The sequence below is a fragment of the Lineus longissimus genome, chromosome 13 (assembly GCF_910592395.1).
Source record: "Lineus longissimus chromosome 13, tnLinLong1.2, whole genome shotgun sequence".
In the NCBI taxonomy this organism is placed as follows: Eukaryota; Metazoa; Nemertea; class Pilidiophora; order Heteronemertea; family Lineidae; genus Lineus; species Lineus longissimus.
The window spans coordinates 14,611,159-14,638,740 of record NC_088320.1 but is presented as its reverse complement, the minus strand read 5'-3'; the positions used below and the strand labels follow the sequence as shown (position 1 = coordinate 14,638,740).

The 27,582-nt window shown below is 45.0% G+C and overlaps 2 protein-coding genes across 2 annotated transcripts in view; one reads left to right on the top strand and one right to left on the bottom strand.

Moving 5' to 3' along the window:
* The window catches only part of LOC135498015 (BRCA1-associated RING domain protein 1-like), a 293,715-nt gene that overhangs the window by 216,990 nt on the left and 49,143 nt on the right, over positions 1 to 27,582 (top strand). The window lies entirely within an intron of this gene.
* LOC135498417 (NPC intracellular cholesterol transporter 2-like) lies at positions 3,968 to 23,153 on the bottom strand. Its single transcript, XM_064788671.1, has 4 exons — positions 23,009 to 23,153; positions 7,872 to 7,979; positions 5,480 to 5,649; positions 3,968 to 4,509 (listed from the first exon to the last, which is right to left on the bottom strand). Exons 1-4 carry the CDS (start codon positions 23,082 to 23,084, stop codon positions 4,426 to 4,428), a joined length of 438 nt encoding a protein of 145 aa, XP_064644741.1. The 5' UTR covers positions 23,085 to 23,153; the 3' UTR covers positions 3,968 to 4,425.

The following is a 27,582-nucleotide window of genomic DNA, read 5'->3' as shown; positions in this document are numbered from 1 at the left end:
CCAGAGAGAATGGAATATGTTTGTATCCGATTTATCCCTTGATTGGTTTCTATGGTTTGGCGGTTTTCACCGTTAATGTACCATTAACATTAATCATGGCAGTAATTGGCTTTCTAGCAAATATACTTGCTATTATTGGTATAGGACATGAGCGGCCATACACATCAACTTCAGTGCTGCTACAAGGTTTAGCAGTAACCGATAGTTTAGTCTTGATTTCGCAAGTATTTGGTGAATCAATGCAGGCCCTGTATAACTATACGGGGTTTTGGTTCGAGTATATTTTGTTGCATGCGCACGCATACAGTTATCTCCGCACAATGATTTTCTTTTCAAAGACTGCATCCATCTATATCACTATTTGTGTTGCCACTGAGCGATTCATTGCAGTCTGCAGGCCACTGTTGGCGGCAGCTTTATGCACAAAGAGGAGTGCCTACATTTCGCTATCCGCAATCTGTTTTGGCGCCTTCTTGTATCGAATACCCCTGTTCCTCTCTTACGAGTTGACTTTTCGTTACGACCCTTGCTCACGTATGATCCTACCCTGGTGGAAGTACACAGCTTTGTACTATAACTATTACTTCCGCAACACCTACATTAGAGTCATTCATGTCATTATTAATTCATTGACACCAATAACGAGCCTTATAATCTTCACTCGCTTGATATCATTGAGCCTAAATCAGGCGACTACTAGAGATCTCACTAAGAAAGACGCAGAGCGAGCCAAACTGATTAAGATGGTTACGCATAGAGTGGTCACAGTGGTGGTGATATTTATAATTCTAGAACTCCCGGGCGGGCTTTCCCAAGTACTTTGATTAATTCAATCCTATTCAGGTCTCGATATCGACAGTAATGCTTATTTTGGCGTTATCAATATTTCCTACTTTCTGAGCAATTTGAACAGTTTTGTCAATTTCTTCATCTACTGTGCATTGGGACGACGGTTTAGACAAGCCTTGGGAGAGGTATTCAAATGTAACCAAAACTGATATTTGGTTTGGGAGTAGAATGTCAGAAAACAAATGCTTTTCTCTCACAATGTAGCCCTAGAATGTGGTATCTGGACAATAAGAATAAAATAGACCATCATCAATACAATTTCCCGGTATTAGAAAAATAAAACATCATAACATCTCCATGAAGCAACACGGCTCCTCAATGATATACATCTAAGCAACCCGGCTGTCACAGAGGCATTGATTTTTCATCTCCCAGGCGAGATGTCACAAATACGTTGACTAATTCCATCCTCTTCAAGTCTCGATATCGACTAGACCAATTTTGGTATTTCCAATATTTCATACTTTTTGAGCAATTTAAACAGCTTTGTCATGTTTTTCATCTACATGTACTGTGCAACGGGCCGTCGGTTTAGACAGGCATTGGAGAAGGTGTTTGAATGCAACAAAAAATAAATATGGCATTGAAATGTCCGTAAATACCCCCTAGCTCACATCATTAGACCGATATAGCTGCCGGCGTCAAAGCACGTTGATAAATTAGAAGAGAATAATAAAGTTCATTAGGTGGCCTAATTGAAGTGTGTAATGGCTTGTCACCAAAACCGAACAAAAGACCGATAATAAAGTAATTTCTCCAGTTGCAAGGTGGATATTTGCTTTTAAAGCTACGCATCTGGTGTGATTGAATCGAAACTTTTTGAATAGGTTTGCAGAAATAATGTTCTCTTTTCACACTGTTCTTATCTCGTGTTCCATTGACTGATAGGTTGATGAAGAGCGTTATGCTGCGTTTCAATCCATATTCTGTGGTTCTCTGCAGTAGTAGTCCGATTGCTAAAAGGAGTTCGAGTTCACCATCATGGAGGTGTTGACGTCGATCATTATTGAATAAGGGGGAAAATTGTGACGTAATTTGAGGTGATTCACGGAGAGTCTCATTTGGAAACCGATGTGAGAAAATTACAGAGAGTTTTGTTTGGAATAGGAAATTGGCCGACTGGATGAAAAATGAATAGACGGCTGAGAGAACTTCGGTATAAGTAAGTGGTGGTGGTTTAACTCGCTGTTTCCAATGATAATCAACACGTTGATGAAGTCGGTTCCATTGGGGTTTCTGTTCTTTACTCACTTCTATTTGTCAGCAAGATATATGCGACTGATATGTTGTCAGCAAGACATAATACAAATGTTCGCCGCATGAAAGCCAGGTATTTCATCCCACATACTAATACAATTTGGATCATCAAGTTAACATCAAGTATTTCTCACTCGACAAATAATTCAACAAAATCAACGTATAAAACTTTGTGTGTGCGGAGGCTTGGAGGCTGTTGTCTCGGGGGCGGGGGGACACATTACACAATTTCATTGTCCCACGTTAAACATGGATTAAGAAATTGAACTCGAGGCGGATGACCTTGGTTGAGTTACCAAGACACTCGAGGGTGGAGCTAAAATACAGTCCAAACCCGAGCCGATAGGAGAGGGTTTGGACGAAATTTTAGCTCCACCCGAGAGTGTCTTGGTAACTCAACCAAGGTCCGAAGCCGAGGGTTCAATTTCTATTCTAAAATACCTCAAACTTAAAAAGATAGGCCACGAAAATAACTTGAATATGTACGAATTTGGCAAATTCCATCCATCGCCTGCCCGGAGCGACGGTAGCGCCGTTGTTTACATTATGTTACGGCAGCGCGCATGGGAAGTCCGCATCGGCTCGCTCAAGTGATGCTAAAATCCGCACAAATGGGCTATTTGGAGCGTTTTTCTCAGCAAATATGTGTAGTGCTCATTAAAAAACTTAGGGTGGTTGATGCTTCCTTGGCTGATTTGTGTTTGAAGCAGTCTTTTGAGAGCCTCAAACTTCTGAAGTGAGCTGTGTGCATGGTTTCCACATTTTAGTGCAACCCGAGGGAACTTTGGTAGAGCATCTTGGTTGCGTGTCCAAAACACTCCACTATCAGAACGAGGCTTATGCATTTTCCATTAAAAAGTTGACTTTACGGTACCAAGGTAATTTAGAATGCGCAGTAGTTCAACGTGCATAGCTGTTGAGCACATGCAAGCATACCGTAGTTTCCAAGTGAGAATTGTCGGTCGACAAGACTGTTCGGCTCATTTAATCATGGGGTTATCGTCCCTCGAATAGCATCATTTCAAAGTATAGTATAAGTGCATTGCGCCGATATTTGATTTCAGTGATTGAAGGGCTAAAATACTATGCAGTCATTAATCTGCGTTATATAATACTCTGTAATTTCACTGATTTTTAGCGTTTGGCATTTTCAGTTTCCGCTTTATACTATTTAATATCCATTTCGCTGTGTGTAGTAATAATTATTTTACTAATTTAAGGTTAATTATTTTACCAACAGTATTGACCTGCTAATTAGTGTGTGTTGACATGAACCCTATGTTTTGCCGTACGAGAAAGCTCGACATGAGGTCATACTTGAAAGAAAACATAATATGAAACAGGATGACGACATGTTTTTGAATGTAAGACATGCATCTCGCGGAAAAAATCTTTCTCCCTCTAATACGACGGCGATTTTCGAAAATGTTTTGGCGCAGTATGATATTCGTCCGCCCTGCCACCTGTTGGTATTCGGTGTGACTATTAATGCAAATAGATTGTGCTGTTTGTGCACTGGCGTTACGCTTTTAAAACGGACACAAGTACCCAAAACTAGCCATGCCACCCGTGCATATTTGATGTTACCTCGATATTCTAAGAGCGGTTTCGTCTGCCGCCACCTGCTGATCCATGATTAATAATGTGAACAAACTGATAGGGAAACACAGTGGCAACCCCAACTGTAAGGCAAATGTTTGTCTACAAACAGATGTATTAAAATGCTGTACAAAAAGATGACTGGTGTATAAAAAGCTCACTTATTTGGTGTTAGGCAAACTCGACAGTATCGCGGAATCACTTAGGAGTTGAATAAATTAACACACAAATTAGAAGCATACCATATTTTATTCACTCTCTACTTTACTATGCTATGGTATATGCTAACAGGAACATCAAACTAAACTAACGATTTTCTAAGGCGCGTTTCCCTAGGACTAAAACATTGGCATGTCTAGCCTTATCAAATGACTGGCCATGAACCATTGTACAATTTAAGCTTCTATGCCGGAGAGGATGTTAAGACATTGTTTGACCTAAATTAACAGAGCAGCTGAAATGCTCAAACAGGGTGCCTAGACTGGATTGTTATTTGTTCCATCAAACTCAGTTTAGTGATGATCAAAATGCAGAGTTTTTCGATCTATTTAAATGCCCTGCAGTAAAGGATTTCTTCCTCAGGAGTTATGCAGTGAATTCACACACGGAAAACGACAAATCAAATGTAATATTGTGGTGAGCACTGTCAGACAATTCCAGCTAGTGGGTTGAATTTAGTTTGAGATGATCTCGAAGCTTTTGTATAATAGTGTTGATGTGCTACATTATTTCGCTTGGAAATCGTACGCATATAATATCCTTGTAGTTGTCGTCCTTCAGTTGCAATTGAAACTCCACACGAATCTGAAACGAGAAAGATCCAATCAATATCAATTCAGCTGCCTTTAGAAATATGTGGTTGTGGTGGGGGGGGGGGGGGGGGGGGGCGTTGCGGGCACTTTTCTAACACCTTAACAGTATATCAATTCATTGGAACTAAATCTTAATTATGCAAAACCCAAAACTGTAGCAGCGTCAATCATATCGTTCTACCGAGTCAAATAACGATTAGAGATATTGTTATAAACCTGAATATTTTCGCGCTTAATTTATTTTTGCATTTCGCGATGAAATCGACCATTGCAACGCATCAGATAGTCAGTTTTATTGATATCAACATGTTTTATTAATAAAATTTAATGCTTTGAAATTCCTAACGGACACAGGTCACACCAGCACAGATACTGATGTTGTTGAGCCCTTCGGAGTTGGACAAGAGTCGGAGAAGATTAAATCGAAGTCTGTTATCTCTTTGAAAACTCTGCTGCACATACCATATAGGTGATACAAGGAGTCCACATTTGTTGAGTCGCCTCTGGTGTTGGCTGGAGGGACACGCCGTTAAAATGGCCGACTAGTTGGATTGCATGTGATCAGCCACCTCGATTGTCATTGGCCAGCATCGATTCGCTGGTCCATCAGACCCCAAGGAGGTGGCGACCCTAGACTTCCAAAAAGTCATCGTTCCACAACGTGTCCCTTTTCATAACTGTTAATCTGCACCCTCGTGATATCGACCGTCATGCTACAACTTACCTTTTTCAATTACAATTTACATTTTTCAATTTAGGTAACTTCATTTTGGGATACAAGTTTTCAATACTAATTCAATACTAATTCGTGAATGTACATAAAATAATTTCAAAACTGCCATGCTAGCTGTGTGCAGACAAATGATAGTGCTTTTTTAGAACTTTGAATTTATTTGAAAATGATTCAGATATACTTTATGTCGCTATGACCTGATGTTTTTGTCAGATGCTTAAAAACTTACAGGTGGATACTCCTGATATATGTTTACTGATGTCTTAAAGGTGTATCTTGTTCCTTTCGACATTGGACATGTAACTCCTTGTGTGCATGCGTCCGGATTAGGGAGGGTGAAAAGTACCCAGACGGACACATTTCCCTTCAATATTCCAACAGCAGTCTTGCTCTGGCTGTCTGAAAATGAATATTAAAAACAATAAAACCGCTGTAGAACATGCGACAAGTTGAAACTGGCAACATTCGTTTTAAGGTCCATCGTAGCCATCATCATTGCGTGGCTCAAATCAATATCAACACCTATGACTTTCAGGAAAGATTCCACCAAAAAATCACTGGAGTTGTAGAACAGCAAGAACTAAGACTTTCTGGGGTGTTTTCATGTTGATATCTTATCTTGGTTTCGAGCTATCCTGCTTTTTCTGCAAGATGTCAACATGCAATAGATACTAGGCCTATTTCTATTGACATTTGAAATGTGCCAAAACTTCGACCACCTCAACATGCAGTGTGCCATGTACTACAATATGTAGAGTGATGTGTTAACAAGTAAAGACAAGTTTTAATAGGTTATACCTTTTAGTATTCCAATTATTGCACAACAATTATTCAAACCTCATTCATTGAAGGAGGGACATAATTATCCCATTCATGGGCATACTTTTATTAGGGTTATTGATACCGTGATGAACTGGACAACTGGTCACTTATTACACTTCCACGGCTGTTGAATAGATGTGTTTTAGCACAAATCATAAAGAACACTATTTGTTAAATATTGCTGGTAGTGTATAATTATGTTATGTTATGTGGAAACAATTGTGTGTAACCAGTTCCTTAGGAGGGTAGCCATGTTCTTAGCTTACAGTGTAGTGAAACAGTGTCAGAAGTCACCACAATGAATTATCCAAGGTTGATATTCAACCAGAAAAAGTCTGCTATTTCAGAACTAGTGTAAGATATCAACATGAAAACACGCCAGGAAGTCTTCTTATATGCTGTACTACAACACCATTGCTTTTTTGTGGGTTTTTTCAAGAAATAAAAAAGTATTTTTTGGACCTTTTGTAAATTGGCGATTAAATAATGAAGACAATAATGCACTTGATTGTAATCATCATGTTCATACAGACAACACCATTTGCGACAACCTTGTGCAAATCGCATTGAAAACGATTGAATAGTTAAGAAGATATCATAAGTTGTATGTTTTGAGCTACACTGTTCAGTCAACCTTGTCTACCAGTTGTCATTGCCAGCTCCTAAGTTCGATTCCATCGACCTCTGGTAATATCTAAAAATAAAAGCTCTCTGACTAGGTAATAAAAACTTGCATACACATCGATGACGTCACTTGATATTGCACGTAATTCAATCATAAAATAATAAACACGAGGACTTCAATTTTGCCTCGGGATATCGTATTGACCTCAGTCCAAGCCTTCCATGGGTTGCTGTCTCGCTGTCGATATCAGTCATATGTCATCGTGTATTAAAATTTAATTGCGTAAATAAGCTATTAATGACATTAATTTGTTTGTGTACAAGTTTTAGCAGGTGTCAAAATATCAAGTCAAAATTCACGACAAGGAATTTATTTGTGTGTGTTTGTAACAGGTATACGGTATCTCCAAAATGCTAAGAAAGGTTCTCAAACTTATAACTAGTTGGTGGGCCTAAAAATGTTTTAAATTTATAGAAACAAAAGTGACACGTGACTGGCAAAGAGACGTATCATAAGTCATACGATCGCCCATAAGACCGCCGGATTAACCCTTAAACGGTCAAATTTCCCCAGGTAAAATAAAAAAGTTCGGAAGGTAATTTTAAAAAAGAAAAAAATCATTTCTAATGGTCCTAAAAGGTTACAATGTATATGAAAGTTGGGGAGTTTTGCATGAAGTTTCTATTTCTGCAAAGAAAACCTCATATAACCTTGTAAATAAATATTTTGACCCTTTTCGGCCAAAAAAAATGTCCGCAAAATTTTCATTAATTTTGTCAAATGTAAATTCATGAAAAACAATAATTCAGATGATATTTCTGTAATAAATGTTCATATTCAATTGTATGTAACAGAGAATAAATCGATGTTTCTGTTTTCAGGGCCTATGGCATGGCTTATTTGGATAGGAATTAAAGAGTCCCCAATGTAGATGTTGATGCACAGTAGACCGGTCCCATTTTAGTGGAGGCAGCAAAGATATTCTTAATGGTGAAACGCAATAGAAGATGTGGGCCTTATGGCATTGTGTCGGTGAATAATAGACAACATAGGAATCAACGCGACGTCATCGTGAATAGCACCAATACATAAAAAGGGTGGTGCCAAGAAACCACCCATCGCAGTCGAGGCAAATAGCCGGTGAATTTCTTGATGATGGCGTTTCTATACTTACACGAAGTGAACACAACCGTTAGAGTTGCTTTTTCTCCTCGCACAAGAAACCCTTGGCGGCCGCCGGGTGTTGCGATGTCTACTGATTCAACCTTACCAGCCTTTGACCCTGAAAATAAACAAGGGAAAGTTTTTGTTAATGTCAATTGATTTCAGGAAAATGTTACGTTATTGCAATAATTCCTACGCAACGTTATCCAAATTGATTACGAGTATGGGTTAAAGAATCGCAATATACTGCAATCAAGCTATAAATCATCACTCTACATCACACCTAGAGTATTAGAAATATACTGGCAGACACCATGGCGCCTGTACAAAAGCTAGGTGTAACAGGCCTATGCAAAACAGACGCATCAAAACCGGCTTAATGGCGTCCTCAGAGTAGGCCTATATCATAATCAAAAAGGGAGATAAAAAGTAGGGAGACGACAAAATCCGTGTTTTTGTAATTGTATGCCGAATTATTGGCACTTTTTGCGCTTATTTTTACCATAATTGCCTAAGTTGTGGAGATCATTGCACGGGCTGTGTTGTGTAGCATGTACACCAGAATAGTAAGATGTGATAACACGCTCTTGGCTTAAAGTGTTCTATAAAGTGACTTAAAATGCAAAAATATACGGCAGACTGTCCGCTATGGTTACCTGCGTACCTGTGTGATATGGTCAGACTGAGGCACCATTCCACCTACCATCTCCGCTCTGTTATTGCTCCAACTTTGGTGGTCCCTCGCACTAAGTGCAAAACCTTTGGTGACCGTTCTTTTTACAAGTCATCACCGGTTCTATAGAACCAGCTACCTTCTGACATCAGGCTTGCTGGTTCCATAGACATTTTCAAAACTCTCCTGAAACAACACCTTTTGAGGGAGTGTTTTGCTTTGTAAAGCGCCTGAGAATTTAAGTTTTTCTTTTAATTCAGGCGCTATAGAAATTCTTATATTCATTCATTCATTCATTACCTCTGTGCACCTGTGTCACTGTCCGCTATGGTTACAGTATGCACTTAGCGGACAGTCATAACTGTACGTGTCCACGTGTAACCAAAGCGGACAGTATGTCTCCTATAACTGCATTTTGTGTCATTCAAACTTACCTATGGAACACTTTTGCATGTTACTCCATTTGGGCTCAAACACAAGAGTATCCCTTTAATTTTCTAAAGGGAGAACTGAGTTAACAGCTCGGCCGCCAGGCGGCGCCCTGACCGATCCCGCGAGATCGCGCCGATCTCATGCCGCCATATTCAGTCTTTACTCTTGTGCTTCTACGAAGCACATCGTTTTTTCAAAGCTGCCGTGAATTCGATTTAAAACCAAATTCAACCAGCCAAGTCTAGACGATTTTTGGGTTCATTCACCTACGGAGTAGACCGCCAAACTAATCTTGGCATTAGTATTGTCCAGTCTATTTAATTATAGACATTTTCTTAGCTAGCTTAGTCGACCCGGCTCCATTATTTTGATCTTGGTAGGGTAGAGTTAAGTAGGCTATTCTCCGCTCTATTGTAATAAACAAGACTCAGATCGATTGCAATAGTGTTTAATTCAAGTAGGCATGTTTTCCTTTCCATTAATTATTGCGTCCTTTCTGGCCTACTTGGGGTTCCCAGTGTTTTTATTGTCATTGGTACCATTTTTTATATGGCGTACCTCTCCGACGGCATCCTTTGTCTCACCACAAAGGAATGCGTCTGGTGGCGGGAAACGGGCCGCGAAGACGCCTAAACCCTCTTCCGGTCCCGTTTCCGGGCATATAACCCGGAGGTCTAGCAAACCTCCCGCCACCACCCCTTCCGTCAGCCGAGTTCCGGTTCCGGCCGCGGCTGCGAAGGATGCGGGATCTGACATTATTAATGTATGTGGTCCCAAGGGAGACTTACATCCAATAAGTCTCCAAGGGTTTAATATACCCCGGACCTCAGGGAACCTTCCGGTTCCCCTGTCGTCCGCTCCCCCGAGTACAAGCCCTTTGTACCCGCGGGAGCACCCTGCTTCCGGTCCGCCGATTGCAGTTCCGGTTACTGACGCGGGTTCCCGTTTTTCAGTAACCGCAGACTCTACTGGGGGTTTTTCTCAGTCTTTACTGCGAAATAACCCCAGTCCTCACGGACACAGTAGAGTAGGGCCGGACCTTATAACGCCACCTCCGAAACGCCATGCGTCTTCGGTAACAGCGTTTCCGCCCTCCGTACCTCCTTCTAAAAGGGCTTCCGGTAGCTCCATACCGGCGAAGGAGTTACGGGCATTTCCGGTTTCGGACTTCGTCCTACCGGAAATGCAGGCACCTTCCTACGTTGGCCAACCTCTTGGGTGGAACCAACCGGAAGTGCCACCCCCTCCTCGTAGCAGAGGCGTCGTTCCCATGGAACGAGCTACGCAGAGAGGACATCTGAACTCTGGTTCAGAATATGGGCAACTTCCGCTTCCGGAAGACCCATTCGCCCGCACATACGGCTTCCAGGGTTCGCTTATGCGCTCACCCTCGCCTCAACCGCCCGTCGTTGAGAGAAGCCGCACGTCGGGTCCGGAACCCGAGTCGGGACAGCAACTGTCCCAGCTCATCCAGATGGTAGCAGGTCTTTCTGATAGACTCAGCCATCTGGAGCAGGGTTCCGGTTCCTCTGGTGCGCCTGGTCCCATCGGATACCCACCATCCGACTCCTCTATTTTAGAGGAATTTTCTGAGAACGAGAGTTCTCAGCCAGGCTACCGCTCCCCCAATCAGGAGGAGCTGTCACCAGAGGAGGCCAGTATCCTGTCGGATATGAGGACACTCAGATCCTTGATCAGAGCGTACCTCCCGCAGGATCTGTGCCCTACCCCGCCGGAACTGCCAGCCTTGTCAACACCGACCTTTTCACTCTGGGGACAGGAAGTGGATCCCAATCCACAGGTTTCTCAAGGCTCCACTCGGGCACTTGAATTCCTTCCTCCCTCCCCGTCGGTGTTAGCAGTCTCTGAACTTTTGGAGCGTACAATCAGAGACTCACAAGGCGCCCACCAACGTACTTCCATCCCTGTCCTTCCGGCAGTCGGACCGGAAGCTTGGTGTAAACCGGGGAAGTTGTTCACGGCACAACTTCCTCCCGTTAGGCAGTACCGCGCTGACTATTATCGAGTCAGCTCGGCCGGCTGTCCAGCTGCAGCATCGACTTCCATATTAAAGGACGATGTACAGCTGGACCAACTCGTGCCTAGGGTGACCTCCTCCTCGGCTTACCGAGACCTTAGAGCACAAGAGGGTCTGGCCAAAAACACGTTAGCGGTGCTCTCCTACGCAGAGCACACTAACCTGGCCCTAGCCAGATCCCTAAAAGATAAGGAGTCACTATCTGATGACACAAAATCGCTTGTGACATCCTTGTCACATTCGATTAGGCACGCTATTGCGCTGTCCGCCAAGACCGCAGCAAATAGCGTCCTACTCCGTAGAGACGCCGCACTGGGCTCTCTCAATGTCATCAGATCCCTCCAGCTGGAAGGGGCCTTAAGAACCGCTCCTATGGACGGTTCTTTCCTGTTCGCAGATTCTGTACAAGAGGCGGCTCAAGCACAGAAAGATTGGGACAAATTATATGCCCCCACTGCGACACAGAGGGCCAAGACCTCTCTACCTAACGCTAGAAAGATAGAGAGGCCCCAGCAGGCATCGGGTTCAATCCCGTACGCCAGGCAGGTCCTGCCTAGGCCTACCCCGCCTAGTCAGCCTGCTCCTGCTGGATCCTTCCGACGGGAAGCGGAGGGTCGCCGGACTGGAAAGAGGAAAAATACTTCCTCTAACCAGGGTGGATCCGGTCCGACTAAGCACTCCTTTCGCCCAAGGGGTGCTGGCCGGAAGAGGTGACTCCCCCCTCCTTTCTCCTCCCGGACGCAAAAAGGAGCCGACTCCGGTAGTCGGGGGCCGTCTGCAAAAATTTGCAGACATTTGGGACGATTGGTGCCCAAAGGGGTCCCCAGTCCCAAACATGTTGAGGTACGGAGTGAAACTAGATTTCAACCGTACCCCCCCCGACTACCATATATCCAACCCCAGTTCAGCCACCGAAGGACCCAGTCAAGGCCTCTGCCCTCCAAGCAGAGGTCGCGACATTACTGGAGAAGCAAGCTATCCAGGTCCTTCAAGATCCATGCTCCCCCGGCTTTTACAGCCACGTTTTCTTGGTTCCCAAGAAAGCAGGGACATGGAGGCTGATCATAGACCTTTCCAGGTTAAACACCTTCTTGAATGTTCCTCATTTCAAGATGGAAACCACCAGGTCTATAGCAACGGCGATACAGCCCAACGATTGGGCGGTATCGATGGATTTAATGGATGCGTACTTACATGTACCGATCCATCCAGACTATCAACACTTCCTTCGATTCCATTACGAAGGAAAGACGTATCAATTCAGGGCCCTGCCGTTCGGTCTGGCATCGGCACCCCTAATTTTTACGATGATAGTCACAGCCTTCGTCGCTCCCTTTCACGTGATGGGGTTCAAGCTCCATCACTACCTAGACGATTGGCTACTCCGTTGCAAATCGCGGGAACTACTACTGCAACAACTTCAGGTTCTAAAGCAAAAAGTAGTTTCCGCAGGTTGGATTATCAACGAAACAAAGTCAGAATTCATACCATCCCAAGACTTCGTTTACGTTGGAGTTCGGTTCCTTACGGCCATAGGGAAAATGCTGCCACCCCTAGACAGGATAAAGAAAATTCTTCATCTCGTCTCAGAATTCAGAGGAAGGACTCAAGCTCCCGCAAGGCGATGCTTGAGCCTTTTGGGACTTCTGAATTCGGCAGCAGACCAAATCCCCCTTGGCCGTCTATATATGCGTCCCATCCAGATGTTTCTAATGTCTCTATGGAAACCCCACAGGGACCCATTAGACAAGTTGGTATTGATACCTCAATACCTACTCAAGAACGTCTGGAACTTCTGGGAGTCGGAGACTCGTCTCCAAAGCGGTGTAGATCTTGCTCCACCGCCCCCAGAAGTGTCCCTGTTCACAGATGCTTCCCTACTAGGGTGGGGAGCACATCTGAACAACGGGGACATGTCCATAAGAGGTCTATGGACAAGGGAGGAGACCATTCTTCCAATAAATATATTGGAAATGAAGGCTGTCCTTCTTGCCGTGAGGGCTCTTTCTCTTCGCCTGAAGAATCGGAGAGTAACCCTGTTCTCCGACAATTCTACAGTAGTAGCATATGTCAGGAGACAGGGAGGCACAAAGTCCGGCATTCTTTGCCAGCTAACTTGGGAGCTTTACCATCTTTGTGCCGACCTTGGAGTATCGATATGTGCCAGACACATACCGGGCAATCGCAACATCCTTGCCGACGCCCTGTCCCGTCAGAACAAGCTAGTTCAGACAGAGTGGACACTCCATCAGGAGATTGTAGACGACCTTTGTCGCCTTTGGCAATCTCCGAAGGTAGATCTGTTCGCCACCAGGCTGAACAATCGCCTTCCCATCTATTACTCTCCACTTCCGGACGAAGAGGCCCTGGAAGTCGACAGCCTTACAGCCTCTTGGGTCGGGCTGAACGCATATGCGTTTCCACCCCTCCCTCTCATCCAACCAGTCCTGAACAAGATCTTGACCAGCCATCCGGTGAGAATAACTCTCATCGCACCTTGCTGGCCAAATCAGGCCTGGTTCCCAGCCTTGCTGGAGCTCCTGATAGATCACCCCAGGAGTCTTCCTACTTGGAAGCACCTCCTGTGGCACCCCCTGGGGAGATGCTACCACCAGAACCCTGGATTTTTCAAGTTTCACGCCTGGAACTTATCCAGTTGCATCTCCACCAGAGAGGCTTTTCGGACATCGCTGTCAAGCGCATGTCCGCACCTCAAAGGGGGTCTACCCTTGATGTGTATCAAGGAAAGTGGTCTACCTTCACTTCCTGGTGCAGGGAGAACGGAGTTAATCCGATCTCTCCCTCTATATACAGATTAGTTGATTTCCTTATTGAATTATTCACGGAAAGACAACTATCTGTCACGGCTATAAAAGGGTACAAGTCCGCCATCGCTTCTACCCTCCGTGTTTTAAGCACCTGGGATCTTCGTTGGGAGGACCAAATAACCCCTCTTTTCAGAGGAATGTTATTAGAGCGTCCTAGACCGGTTCACAACACCCCTAAATGGGACCTCTCTGTTGTCCTTAAGGTGCTCATGAGGCATCCTTTTGAACCCATGTCTATTTCATCCATGAAATATCTGACACTCAAAACGGTCTTTCTAGTAGCCTTGGCTACCGCCCAACGGAGATCAGAGCTCCATGCACTTTCTTTTAAGAAGCTGGCTTTTAGAGAGGGAGGGGAGGTTATCCTGGCTTTTATACCAGGATTTCTGGCGAAGAACCAGGGACCGGCCGCCTCTCGGCCCCCGGTTACTATTCCCTCTCTGTCAGGAACGATCTCTTATGATCTTCCTGACAGAACTTTATGTCCCGTCAGGGCCCTAAAGTTCTACATAAATAGGACAAAACCTCCCGGTATCCGCCAGGGGAGAGAGCGTTTGTTTTTGTCCTATAAGGAGGGAAATAAACGAGAGATAGCGGCCGCCACTATTTCAAGGTGGATTGTGGAGACTATTCGTCTTTCCTACAACACCTTGAAGACTTCCTCTGATCTTCGTGCGCTAGCTAACATCTCAGCGCACGAAGTTAGAGCACTAGCCACCTCCTGGGCTAACTACCGAGGAGTTGCTCTTCAAGAAGTCGTTTCCGCTGCATGTTGGAGTAATCACTCCACATTCTCTCGTTTCTACCTACGAGACGTTTCTTCCCTCGTAGATGGCATGCACACAATCGGCCCGATTGTGTCTGCGGGGCATGTTGTTTGATCCTGGCTAGATCAAAAAAGGGGGGGGAAGCCCGATTGAAGAGTCAAACGCGCATCTTGCGCCATTTTTGATATGCCCTATCTTCAACATCCAGGCAACCCCTAGTAGACTAGAAAGGACGCAATTTCTTATTGTTGTTTAGCAATAACTCATTCTACACCCTTCAACATGCCTTACTTGCTCTAAGCTCTGTTGCCGGAAAGAAGATGGTTTTATTACGCAATTCTAGCGCTTTCCGGAGAATGGGTCTATTACTCTCTATAATATGATTGTAATACCGAGATCAAAATACCGGTCCTCCGGTTCTCCCCATTTCTTTCCCCTGGCGGTCCTCCTTAGCTAATATGCCGGTGGTGCCTCCTGGATGGAACAACAGCTCAGCCTTAGGTAAGTCCTCGTTTCCCACCTCCAATAGGTTGCTGGGATTCGATGCAAAAGTGTTCCATAGGTAAGTTTGAATGACACAAAATGCCCATTTCCTTACAAGAAATGGCCATTTTGTTAGTTCATACTTACCTATGGAACACGGCCCTCCCGCCGTCCCCACAAACGGGACATACTCTTTATTAACGCTCAAGAGTAAAGACTAAATATGGCGGCATGAGATCGGCGCGATCTCGCGGGATCGGTCAGGGCGCCGCCTGGCGGCCGAGCTGTTAACTCAGTTCTCCCTTTAGAAAATTAAAGGGATACTCTTGTGTTTGAGCCCAAATGGAGTAACATGCAAAAGTGTTCCATAGGTAAGTATGAACTAACAAAATGGCCATTTCTTGTAAGGAAATGGGCATTTTGTGTCATTCAAACTTACCTATGGAACACTTTTGCATGTTACTCCATTTGGGCTCAAACACAAGAGTATCCCTTTAATTTTCTAAAGGGAGAACTGAGTTAACAGCTCGGCCGCCAGGCGGCGCCCTGACCGATCCCGCGAGATCGCGCCGATCTCATGCCGCCATATTCAGTCTTTACTCTTGTGCTTCTACGAAGCACATCGTTTTTTCAAAGCTGCCGTGAATTCGATTTAAAACCAAATTCAACCAGCCAAGTCTAGACGATTTTTGGGTTCATTCACCTACGGAGTAGACCGCCAAACTAATCTTGGCATTAGTATTGTCCAGTCTATTTAATTATAGACATTTTCTTAGCTAGCTTAGTCGACCCGGCTCCATTATTTTGATCTTGGTAGGGTAGAGTTAAGTAGGCTATTCTCCGCTCTATTGTAATGAACAAGACTCAGATCCATTGCAATAGTGTTTAATTCAAGTAGGCATGTTTTCCTTTCCATTAATTATTGCGTCCTTTCTGGCCTACTTGGGGTTCCCAGTGTTTTTATTGTCATTGGTACCATTTTTTATATGGCGTACCCCTCCGACGGCATCCTTTGTCTCACCACAAAGGAATGCGTCTGGTGGCGGGAAACGGGCCGCGAAGACGCCTAAACCCTCTTCCGGTTCCGTTTCCGGGCATATAACCCGGAGGTCTAGCAAACCTCCCGCCACCACCCCTTCCGTCAGCCGAGTTCCGGTTCCGGCCGCGGCTGCGAAGGATGCGGGATCTGACATTATTAATGTCTGTGGTCCCAAGGGAGACTTACATCCAATAAGTCTCCAAGGGTTTAATATACCCCGGACCTCAGGGAACCTTCCGGTTCCCCTGTCGTCCGCTCCCCCGAGTACAAGCCCTTTGTACCCGCGGGAGCACCCTGCTTCCGGTCCGCCGATTGCAGTTCCGGTTACTGACGCGGGTTCCCGTTTTTCAGTAACCGAAGACTCTACTGGGGGTTTTTCTCAGTCTTTACTGCGAAATAACCCCAGTCCTCACGGACACAGTAGAGTAGGGCCGGACCTTATAACGCCACCTCCGAAACGCCATGCGTCTTCGGTAACAGCGTTTCCGCCCTCCGTACCTCCTTCTAAAAGGGCTTCCGGTAGCTCCATACCGGCGAAGGAGTTACGGGCATTTCCGGTTTCGGACTTCGTCCTACCGGAAATGCAGGCACCTTCCTACGTTGGCCAACCTCTTGGGTGGAACCAACCGGAAGTGCCACCCCCTCCTCGTAGCAGAGGCGTCGTTCCCATGGAACGAGCTACGCAGAGAGGACATCTGAACTCTAGTTCAGAATATGGGCAACTTCCGCTTCCGGAAGACCCATTCGCCCGCACATACGGCTTCCAGGGTTCGCTTATGCGCTCACCCTCGCCTCAACCGCCCGTCGTTGAGAGAAGCCGCACGTCGGGTCCGGAACCCGAGTCGGGACAGCAACTGTCCCAGCTCATCCAGATGGTAGCAGGTCTTTCTGATAGACTCAGCCATCTGGAGCAGGGTTCCGGTTCCTCTGGTGCGCCTGGTCCCATCGGATACCCACCATCCGACTCCTCTATTTTAGAGGAATTTTCTGAGAACGAGAGTTCTCAGCCAGGCTACCGCTCCCCCAATCAGGAGGAGCTGTCACCAGAGGAGGCCAGTATCCTGTCGGATATGAGGACACTCAGATCCTTGATCAGAGCGTACCTCCCGCAGGATCTGTGCCCTACCCCGCCGGAACTGCCAGCCTTGTCAACACCGACCTTTTCACTCTGGGGACAGGAAGTGGATCGCAATCCACAGGTTTCTCAAGGCTCCACTCGGGCACTTGAATTCCTTCCTCCCTCCCCGTCGGTGTTAGCAGTCTCTGAACTTTTGGAGCGTACAATCAGAGACTCACAAGGCGCCCACCAACGTACTTCCATCCCTGTCCTTCCGGCAGTCGGACCGGAAGCTTGGTGTAAACCGGGGAAGTTGTTCACGGCACAACTTCCTCCCGTTAGGCAGTACCGCGCTGACTATTATCGAGTCAGCTCGGCCGGCTGTCCAGCTGCAGCATCGACTTCCATATTAAAGGACGATGTACAGCTGGACCAACTCGTGCCTAGGGTGACCTCCTCCTCGGCTTACCGAGACCTTAGAGCACAAGAGGGTCTGGCCAAAAACACGTTAGCGGTGCTCTCCTACGCAGAGCACACTAACCTGGCCCTAGCCAGATCCCTAAAAGATAATGAGTCACTATCTGATGACACAAAATCGCTTGTGACATCCTTGTCACATTCGATTAGGCACGCTATTGCGCTGTCCGCCAAGACCGCAGCAAATAGCGTCCTACTCCGTAGAGACGCCGCACTGGGCTCTCTCAATGTCATCAGATCCCTCCAGCTGGAAGGGGCCTTAAGAACCGCTCCTATGGACGGTTCTTTCCTGTTCGCAGATTCTGTACAAGAGGCGGCTCAAGCACAGAAAGATTGGGACAAATTATATGCCCCCACTGCGACACAGAGGGCCAAGACCTCTCTACCTAACGCTAGAAAGATAGAGAGGCCCCAGCAGGCATCGGGTTCAATCCCGTACGCCAGGCAGGTCCTGCCTAGGCCTACCCCGCCTAGTCAGCCTGCTCCTGCTGGATCCTTCCGACGGGAAGCGGAGGGTCGCCGGACTGGAAAGAGGAAAAATACTTCCTCTAACCAGGGTGGATCCGGTCCGACTAAGCACTCCTTTCGCCCAAGGGGTGCTGGCCGGAAGAGGTGACTCCCCCCTCCTTTCTCCTCCCGGACGCAAAAAGGAGCCGACTCCGGTAGTCGGGGGCCGTCTGCAAAAATTTGCAGACATTTGGGACGATTGGTGCCCAAAGGGGTCCCCAGTCCCAAACATGTTGAGGTACGGAGTGAAACTAGATTTCAACCGTACCCCCCCGACTACTATATATCCAACCCCAGTTCAGCCACCGAAGGACCCAGTCAAGGCCTCTGCCCTCCAAGCAGAGGTCGCGACATTACTGGAGAAGCAAGCTATCCAGGTCCTTCAAGATCCATGCTCCCCCGGCTTTTACAGCCACGTTTTCTTGGTTCCCAAGAAAGCAGGGACATGGAGGCTGATCATAGACCTTTCCAGGTTAAACACCTTCTTGAATGTTCCTCATTTCAAGATGGAAACCACCAGGTCTATAGCAACGGCGATACAGCCCAACGATTGGGCGGTATCGATGGATTTAATGGATGCGTACTTACATGTACCGATCCATCCAGACTATCAACACTTCCTTCGATTCCATTACGAAGGAAAGACGTATCAATTCAGGGCCCTGCCGTTCGGTCTGGCATCGGCACCCCTAATTTTTACGATGATAGTCACAGCCTTCGTCGCTCCCTTTCACGTGATGGGGTTCAAGCTCCATCACTACCTAGACGATTGGCTACTCCGTTGCAAATCGCGGGAACTACTACTGCAACAACTTCAGGTTCTAAAGCAAAAAGTAGTTTCCGCAGGTTGGATTATCAACGAAACAAAGTCAGAATTCATACCATCCCAAGACTTCGTTTACGTTGGAGTTCGGTTCCTTACGGCCATAGGGAAAATGCTGCCCCCCCCTAGACAGGATAAAGAAAATTCTTCATCTCGTCGCAGAATTCAGAGGAAGGACTCAAGCTCCCGCAAGGCGATGCTTGAGCCTTTTGGGACTTCTGAATTCGGCAGCAGACCAAATCCCCCTTGGCCGTCTATATATGCGTCCCATCCAGATGTTTCTAATGTCTCTATGGAAACCCCACAGGGACCCATTAGACAAGTTGGTATTGATACCTCAATACCTACTCAAGAACGTCTGGAACTTCTGGGAGTCGGAGACTCGTCTCCAAAGCGGTGTAGATCTTGCTCCACCGCCCCCAGAAGTGTCCCTGTTCACAGATGCTTCCCTACTAGGGTGGGGAGCACATCTGAACAACGGGGACATGTCCATAAGAGGTCTATGGACAAGGGAGGAGACCATTCTTCCAATAAATATATTGGAAATGAAGGCTGTCCTTCTTGCCGTGAGGGCTCTTTCCCTTCGCCTGAAGAATCGGAGAGTAACCCTGTTCTCCGACAATTCTACAGTAGTAGCATATGTCAGGAGACAGGGAGGCACAAAGTCCGGCATTCTTTGCCAGCTAACTTGGGAGCTTTACCATCTTTGTGCCGACCTTGGAGTATCGATATGTGCCAGACACATACCGGGCAATCGCAACATCCTTGCCGACGCCCTGTCCCGTCAGAACAAGCTAGTTCAGACAGAGTGGACACTCCATCAGGAGATTGTAGACGACCTTTGTCGCCTTTGGCAATCTCCGAAGGTAGATCTGTTCGCCACCAGGCTGAACAATCGCCTTCCCATCTATTACTCTCCACTTCCGGACGAAGAGGCCCTGGAAGTCGACAGCCTTACAGCCTCTTGGGTCGGGCTGAACGCATATGCGTTTCCACCCCTCCCTCTCATCCAACCAGTCCTGAACAAGATCTTGACCAGCCATCCGGTGAGAATAACTCTCATCGCACCTTGCTGGCCAAATCAGGCCTGGTTCCCAGCCTTGCTGGAGCTCCTGATAGATCACCCCAGGAGTCTTCCTACTTGGAAGCACCTCCTGTGGCACCCCCTGGGGAGATGCTACCACCAGAACCCTGGATTTTTCAAGTTTCACGCCTGGAACTTATCCAGTTGCATCTCCACCAGAGAGGCTTTTCGGACATCGCTGTCAAGCGCATGTCCGCACCTCAAAGGGGGTCTACCCTTGATGTGTATCAAGGAAAGTGGTCTACCTTCACTTCCTGGTGCAGGGAGAACGGAGTTAATCCGATCTCTCCCTCTATATACAGATTAGTTGATTTCCTTATTGAATTATTCACGGAAAGACAACTATCTGTCACGGCTATAAAAGGGTACAAGTCCGCCATCGCTTCTACCCTCCGTGTTTTAAGCACCTGGGATCTTCGTTGGGAGGACCAAATAACCCCTCTTTTCAGAGGAATGTTATTAGAGCGTCCTAGACCGGTTCACAACACCCCTAAATGGGACCTTTCTGTTGTCCTTAAGGTGCTCATGAGGCATCCTTTTGAACCCATGTCTATTTCATCCATGAAATATCTGACACTCAAAACGGTCTTTCTAGTAGCCTTGGCTACCGCCCAACGGAGATCAGAGCTCCATGCACTTTCTTTTAAGAAGCTGGCTTTTAGAGAGGGAGGGGAGGTTATCCTGGCTTTTATACCAGGATTTCTGGCGAAGAACCAGGGACCGGCCGCCTCTCGGCCCCCGGTTACTATTCCCTCTCTGTCAGGAACGATCTCTTATGATCTTCCTGACAGAACTTTATGTCCCGTCAGGGCCCTAAAGTTCTACATAAATAGGACAAAACCTCCCGGTATCCGCCAGGGGAGAGAGCGTTTGTTTTTGTCCTATAAGGAGGGAAATAAACGAGAGATAGCGGCCGCCACTATTTCAAGGTGGATTGTGGAGACTATTCGTCTTTCCTACAACACCTTGAAGACTTCCTCTGATCTTCGTGCGCTAGCTAACATCTCAGCGCACGAAGTTAGAGCACTAGCCACCTCCTGGGCTAACTACCGAGGAGTTGCTCTTCAAGAAGTCGTTTCCGCTGCATGTTGGAGTAATCACTCCACATTCTCTCGTTTCTACCTACGAGACGTTTCTTCCCTCGTAGATGGCATGCACACAATCGGCCCGATTGTGTCTGCGGGGCATGTTGTTTGATCCTGGCTAGATCAAAAAAGGGGGGGGGGAAGCCCGATTGAAGAGTCAAACGCGCATCTTGCGCCATTTTTGATATGCCCTATCTTCAACATCCAGGCAACCCCTAGTAGACTAGAAAGGACGCAATTTCTTATTGTTGTTTAGCAATAATTCATTCTACACCCTTCAACATGCCTTACTTGCTCTAAGCTCTGTTGCCGGAAAGAAGATGGTTTTATTACGCAATTCTAGCGCTTTCCGGAGAATGGGTCTATTACTCTCTATAATATGATTGTAATACCGAGATCAAAATACCGGTCCTCCGGTTCTCCCCATTTCTTTCCCCTGGCGGTCCTCCTTAGCTAATATGCCGGTGGTGCCTCCTGGATGGAACAACAGCTCAGCCTTAGGTAAGTCCTCGTTTCCCACCTCCAATAGGTTGCTGGGATTCGATGCAAAAGTGTTCCATAGGTAAGTTTGAATGACACAAAATGCCCATTTCCTTACAAGAAATGGCCATTTTGTTAGTTCATACTTACCTATGGAACACGGCCATCCCGCCGTCCCCACAAACGGGACATACTCTTTATTAACGCTCAAGAGTAAAGACTAAATATGGCGGCATGAGATCGGCGCGATCTCGCGGGATCGGTCAGGGCGCCGCCTGGCGGCCGAGCTGTTAACTCAGTTCTCCCTTTAGAAAATTAAAGGGATACTCTTGTGTTTGAGCCCAAATGGAGTAACATGCAAAAGTGTTCCATAGGTAAGTATGAACTAACAAAATGGCCATTTCTTGTAAGGAAATGGGCATTTTAAGTCACTTTATGAAACACTTCATGTGATATGAATATAATGTCATTTCACCAAGCTGTTCATATCTGTTTCTTGCCATGTTGGCTGTTAATTCCTGGAATTAGCATACACATTTGTGGGCCTATGCCCATGTCTGTACATAGGCCTTCAGTGCAAGGTTGATTCCAAACTTGTTCCTTTCAAATCCTCATGAGTATGGAATGGCCATACGCACCACCATTAAAGGTTAGACACAATTAAAAGTCCTTCAAAATGAAGTGAATGCCGATTCAAAACCTCAGAGGCTGTTCTCTTGAAAGCAAACAACCGACTCCCACCCTTGAAATTGCTTTTAGATTTCAAGTTCTAGCCAAAATGGTGGTGCCTATGGTCAACCCTTAGGCCCATTGGAAAAGTTTGCCCTAGCAATGACCCTTATTCACGCATTGATAAGGTTTTCGGCAGAGAACAATCAGCTGGTTGGCTTCCTTGCTAGCAAAAAATGTTTTTGTTTCTCATATTGGGAAGATTTATGGACTTGGAAGACTTTTTCATTTATTCAATATTTGTTACCGACCCCAAATACATCTTTGATATAAGTAAGGAAGCAACATTCTTCATTTTATTTCATGTTTTAGCTTTCGGACTTGTAAAAATTGCAGGAAAATTCACCCAGTATGTCTTTGCCTATTAAAACAAACGTGTTCTTCCTTATGGGTTGACCGTAAGCACCACGTGTTCTTGCTTGAACTTGAAACCCTAAAGCAGATAGAACTCATTTAAAATGAAGAGATTGCTAATTTCATGGGTCGGAGACTGTTCTTTGTCTTCCAGCGACCAGCCTCCCACATCTTAAATGTGCATTCACTTCATTTTGAAGGAGCTTTTATTGCTTTATGATTTCAACTTCTGGCAATAATGTCGGCTCCTATGGTCAACCCTCAAAATAAGTGTGAAGGATTTTTACTCACCGCAGTCCATGAATGGCGTTGACATGCCGGAATCAAACGCCACGAGGGCAAGGAGAACGGGGATTAGCGCTTTCATGGTGTGGAATTAAACGAAGGAGACCAATAGAAGTCTTTCTGACCGCTTGAATGACGAGTTAGTTCAAAGCTAGGCTTTATACATCCTCATATGATGTAATATATGATAAGCGTGGCGTTTGAAGCACCTTGGCTGGCCATTATTTCAATACCATTAATATGGAGGAGAAAGGTTGCGTAGGTGCATTGCCAATGAGTATGTTCAGTTGGCAGGTGCATGGCGAACATCATGATTATTATACTCTGGATCTACTTACGTAAGACTGGGCTGGGAGGAGAAAGTCGTCCTGGAAAATGCGTTCAGCCCTGTATTGTTCTGACGGATCATGGTTAAGACTTGGACACTAAATATATATTTTGAAATCTAAACTTGCATCATGCAAACTTGCCCCACTTGCATGCATGATATCTTTTCCTGTGACATAAGGGCTAAACATTACATGGCAAGATCAACAAGGTTCCAAATGTACCAAGCATGATGCTACAGTTATCAACTTATCATGTGATAAACAATAGCTGATACTTGATGTATGTAGCTCTTCAATAATCCTTCATTATTTTTGGCATTACCAGAAATGCGTTCCCAGATGATACTTGTACAGAAGAAGCCTCCTCATCCATGAGGTCTTCTGCAGGGTATAATCATTTTTGGGTGCTTGTTTATGTTATCCAGGTCTGATATAAAGAGGGTTCAATGTTCCTAAGAACCTATTCGAAATATTCGAAGCAGTCTCATGATTCTACGTTCTCTCTTCCTGACTGACCGTCAGGGCATTTCACTCTACCAGCTGCGAAGGGAGCTTACGACTGACCCTGGTTATCTACAGGGTGGCCCAGAATTATTTTCCTCGTTACACAATAGAATTCCATTGTGTACCAATTGTGTGAGGAAAAATAATTCTTGGCTACCCTGTAGATGTTGATGTTCCCCGATCGAGTCCGATATTGACCCCGCGGTGTTTTTTTGGTCTGCAAAAACTTCTTTTTGTCACGAGTGACTGACATACGTATACCATCAGGTATTTAATTTCCGATTGAACACAGCTCGGAGGGTTAAAATCACTTTCATTGTGTTATGTACCTAAACATTTGAATACTGTTGGTGCAGCCTGTATGCGCGAAGTTCGCCTAATTGATATTGATAACAATTCATGAACGTATTATGTATAACCTGGATTGAATAAATACCGCCAGAGCTGTAGTTAACAGACGCATGCAGAAAAAAACTTATCTTCGCTCACTACTCTAATTAAGCTGCCGTTTTTAAAGCAAAGCAAAATTATTTTTTTCACGAAATTTTATCAGTGTGATCTTCCGAACACCAAACGTGGCGTCAGGAGAGCTGAAAATCGTTTTAATAACTTCTGACGACATAAATTTAGCAGGAGTAAGTGTTTCTTGTCTCAATTTGCTTCCAGACAAGTGCTTTAGATATTTAAAGAAGTGGTGCTTCGTCTGCGGAAACATGAGACCTAAAGGTAATGACTTCCGGAAATGAACATTGAATCAGCCGCCGTCTTTACGGTGTTATACTATTGCTATTACTAACGGTTTAGTAACCTTGGTGCTAACTTTAGACATGTGGATAAAGATTAGAGGTCTAGGATGGGACGGTGGGGTGTGGGGGGGGGGGGGTGATTACAGTGATGCCTCCAACAATAATCGTTCGATTTCTCGCGTTGTTCAGCATTCAAAAAACCGATCACCGAAACAGAATACAACATCGATATTATAAAACAATTTCTCCAGTTGCAAGGTGGACATTTGTTTTCAAAGGTACGCATCTAGTGTGATTGAATTGCAACTTTTTGAATTGGTTTGCAGAAATACTAGTACATGTATATTTGTTCTCTATTCACACTGTTCTCAGTTCGTGTTCCATTGACTGATAGGTTGACGAAGAGCGTTATGCTAATTTCTATCCATATTCGTGGTTCTCTGCAGTGGTAGTCCGATTGTTAAAAGGAGTCCGAGTTCACCATCATGGAGGTGTTTACGTCGATCAATATCATAAGATCAAGGAGGATATTGTCAATTAATTTTAGCTGATGCACGGACAGTCTCATTTGGACAGGATATGAGAAAGTTACAGAGAGTTTTGTTCGAACTGTCCAGCAGGAATTGGAAATTTGCCAACTTAATGAAAAACGAATAGGCGGCTAAGAGAACTTCGTTAGGTGTTAGTGTTGGAACAAAGTTTAATATCTGGCAAATAATGATGCCTTGTTTTCGATGATAATCAAGACATTGATGAAATCATTTCCTTGGGGTTTTCTTTTATTTAATCGCTCCAGTTTATCGGCGATATATAAGCCTAAACACAAATGTTTACCGGACGCCTCATGAGAGTTGGGTATTTCAAGCAACATTGAACAACCAGTTTGAATAAGTCAGGTCTTTCTCATTCCATTCAGCAAATAAATCTGGATCATGACGTCACCTCGACAAGGCAGTGATACGCAGCATCGACCAGAAGATTAGAGTCAATTTGGACTTGAACCGAGAGCTTCTTTATCCAGAGAGCAGCCTTACAAAATGCCTCATAGTAGCATTTTTTTCTATAAAATTTTGATGATTTGCTCGTAAATTTTAAGGTAAACACATCTAAGATGGTGACAACTGGCGAGGCCACTTTTTTCAGCACATCCATAAAGCGTGGACTATGTTTGTATCCCACACATCGCTTGATTTGTTTCTATAATTTAGTGTTATTCGCCGTTTACACACAACGGAGTGATACGCATGTCGCAGTAACGACCAGAAAATTGGTCTATCGTGTAACCAAGAGCTTCTTTATCCAGGGATGCCAACTGGTGAACTAGATGTTACAAAATTATTTATTTCATGCTCGTAGATTTGACGGTTAAACCAGCTGCGATGGCGACAACAAACGCGACCATTACTTTCACTATATACAGAGAGAATGGAACATGTTTGTATCCAATATTGCCTTTGATTGGTTTCTATGATTTTGCGGCTTTCACCGTTAATGTACCATTGGCATTAATCATGGCAGTAATTGGCTTTCCAGCAAATATACTTGCTATTATTGGTATAGGACATGAGCGGCCATACACATCAACTTCGGTGCTGCTACAAGGTTTAGCAGTAACCGATAGTTTAGTCTTGATTTCGCAAGTATTTGGTGAATCAATGCAGGCCCTGTATAACTATACGGGGTTTTGGTTCGAGTATATTTTGTTGCATGCGCACGCATACAGTTATCTCCGCACAATGATTTTCTTTTCAAAGACTGCATCCATCTATATCACTTTTTGTGTTGCCACTGAGCGATTCATTGCAGTCTGCAGGCCACTGTTGGCGGCAGCTTTATGCACAAAGAGGAATGCCTACATTTCGCTATCCGCAATCTGTTTTGGCGCCTTCTTGTATCGAATACCCCTGTTCCTCTCGTACGAGGTGACATTTCGTTACGACCCTTGCTCACGTATGATCCTACCCTGGTGGAAGTACACAGCTTTGTACTATAACTATTACTTCCGCAACACCTACATTAGAGTCATTCATGTCATTATTAATTCATTGATACCAATAACGAGCCTTATAATCTTCACTCGCTTGATATCATTGAGCCTAAATCAGGCGACTACTAGACACCTCACCAAGAAAGACGCAGAGCGAGCCAAACTGATTAAGATGGTTACGCATAGAGTGGTCACAGTGGTGGTGATATTTATTATTCTAGAACTGCCGGGCGGGCTTCCCCAAGTACTTGGATTAATTCAATCATATTTAGGTCTCGATATCGACTCTGATGCCTATTTTGGCGTTCTCGATATTTCCTATTTTTTGAGCAATTTGAACAGTTTTGTCAATTTCTTCCTCTACTGTGCGTTGGGACGACGGTTTAGACAAGCCTTGGGAAAGGTATTCAAATGTAACCAAAACTGATATTTGGTTTGGGAGTAGAATGTCAGAAAACAAATGCTTTTCTCTCACAATTTAGCCATAGCATGTGGTATCTGGACAATAAGAATAAAATAGACCATCATCAATACAATTTTTCCGGTATTAGAAAAATAAAACGTCATAACATCTCTATGAAGGAACACGGCTCGTCAGTGATCTACATGTAAGCAACCCGGCTGTCACAGTGGTATTGATTTTACATCTCCCAGGCGAGATGTCACAAATACGTTGACTAATTCCATTCTCTTCAAGTCTCGATATCGACTAGACCAATTTTGGTATTCTAAATATTTCATACTTTTTGAGCAATTTAAACAGCTTTGTCATGTTTTTCATCTACATGTATTGTGCAACGGGCCGTCGGTTTAGACAGGCATTGGAGAAGGTGTTTGAATGCAACAAAAAATAAATATGGCATTGAAATGTCCGTAAATACCCCCTAGCTCACATCATTAGACCTATATAGCTGCCGGCGTCAAAGCACGTTGATAAATTAGAAGAGAATAATAGAGTTCATTAAGTGGCCTAATTGAAGTGTGAAATGGCTTGTCACCAAAACCGAACAAAAG

Excerpts from the sequence above, each read along its gene's own strand:
- LOC135498417 (XM_064788671.1), bottom strand. The coding sequence starts at position 23,084 with ATGAAAGCGCTAATCCCCGTTCTCCTTGCCCTCGTGGCGTTTGATTCC. Across the intron at positions 7,980-23,008 it reads AACGCCATTCATGGACTGCG|GGTCAAAGGCTGGTAAGGTT; the intron begins GTGAGTAAAAAT and ends GTTTATTTTCAG. Across the intron at positions 5,650-7,871 it reads AACGGTTGTGTTCACTTCGT|ACAGCCAGAGCAAGACTGCT; the intron begins GTAAGTATAGAA and ends ATTCATTTTCAG.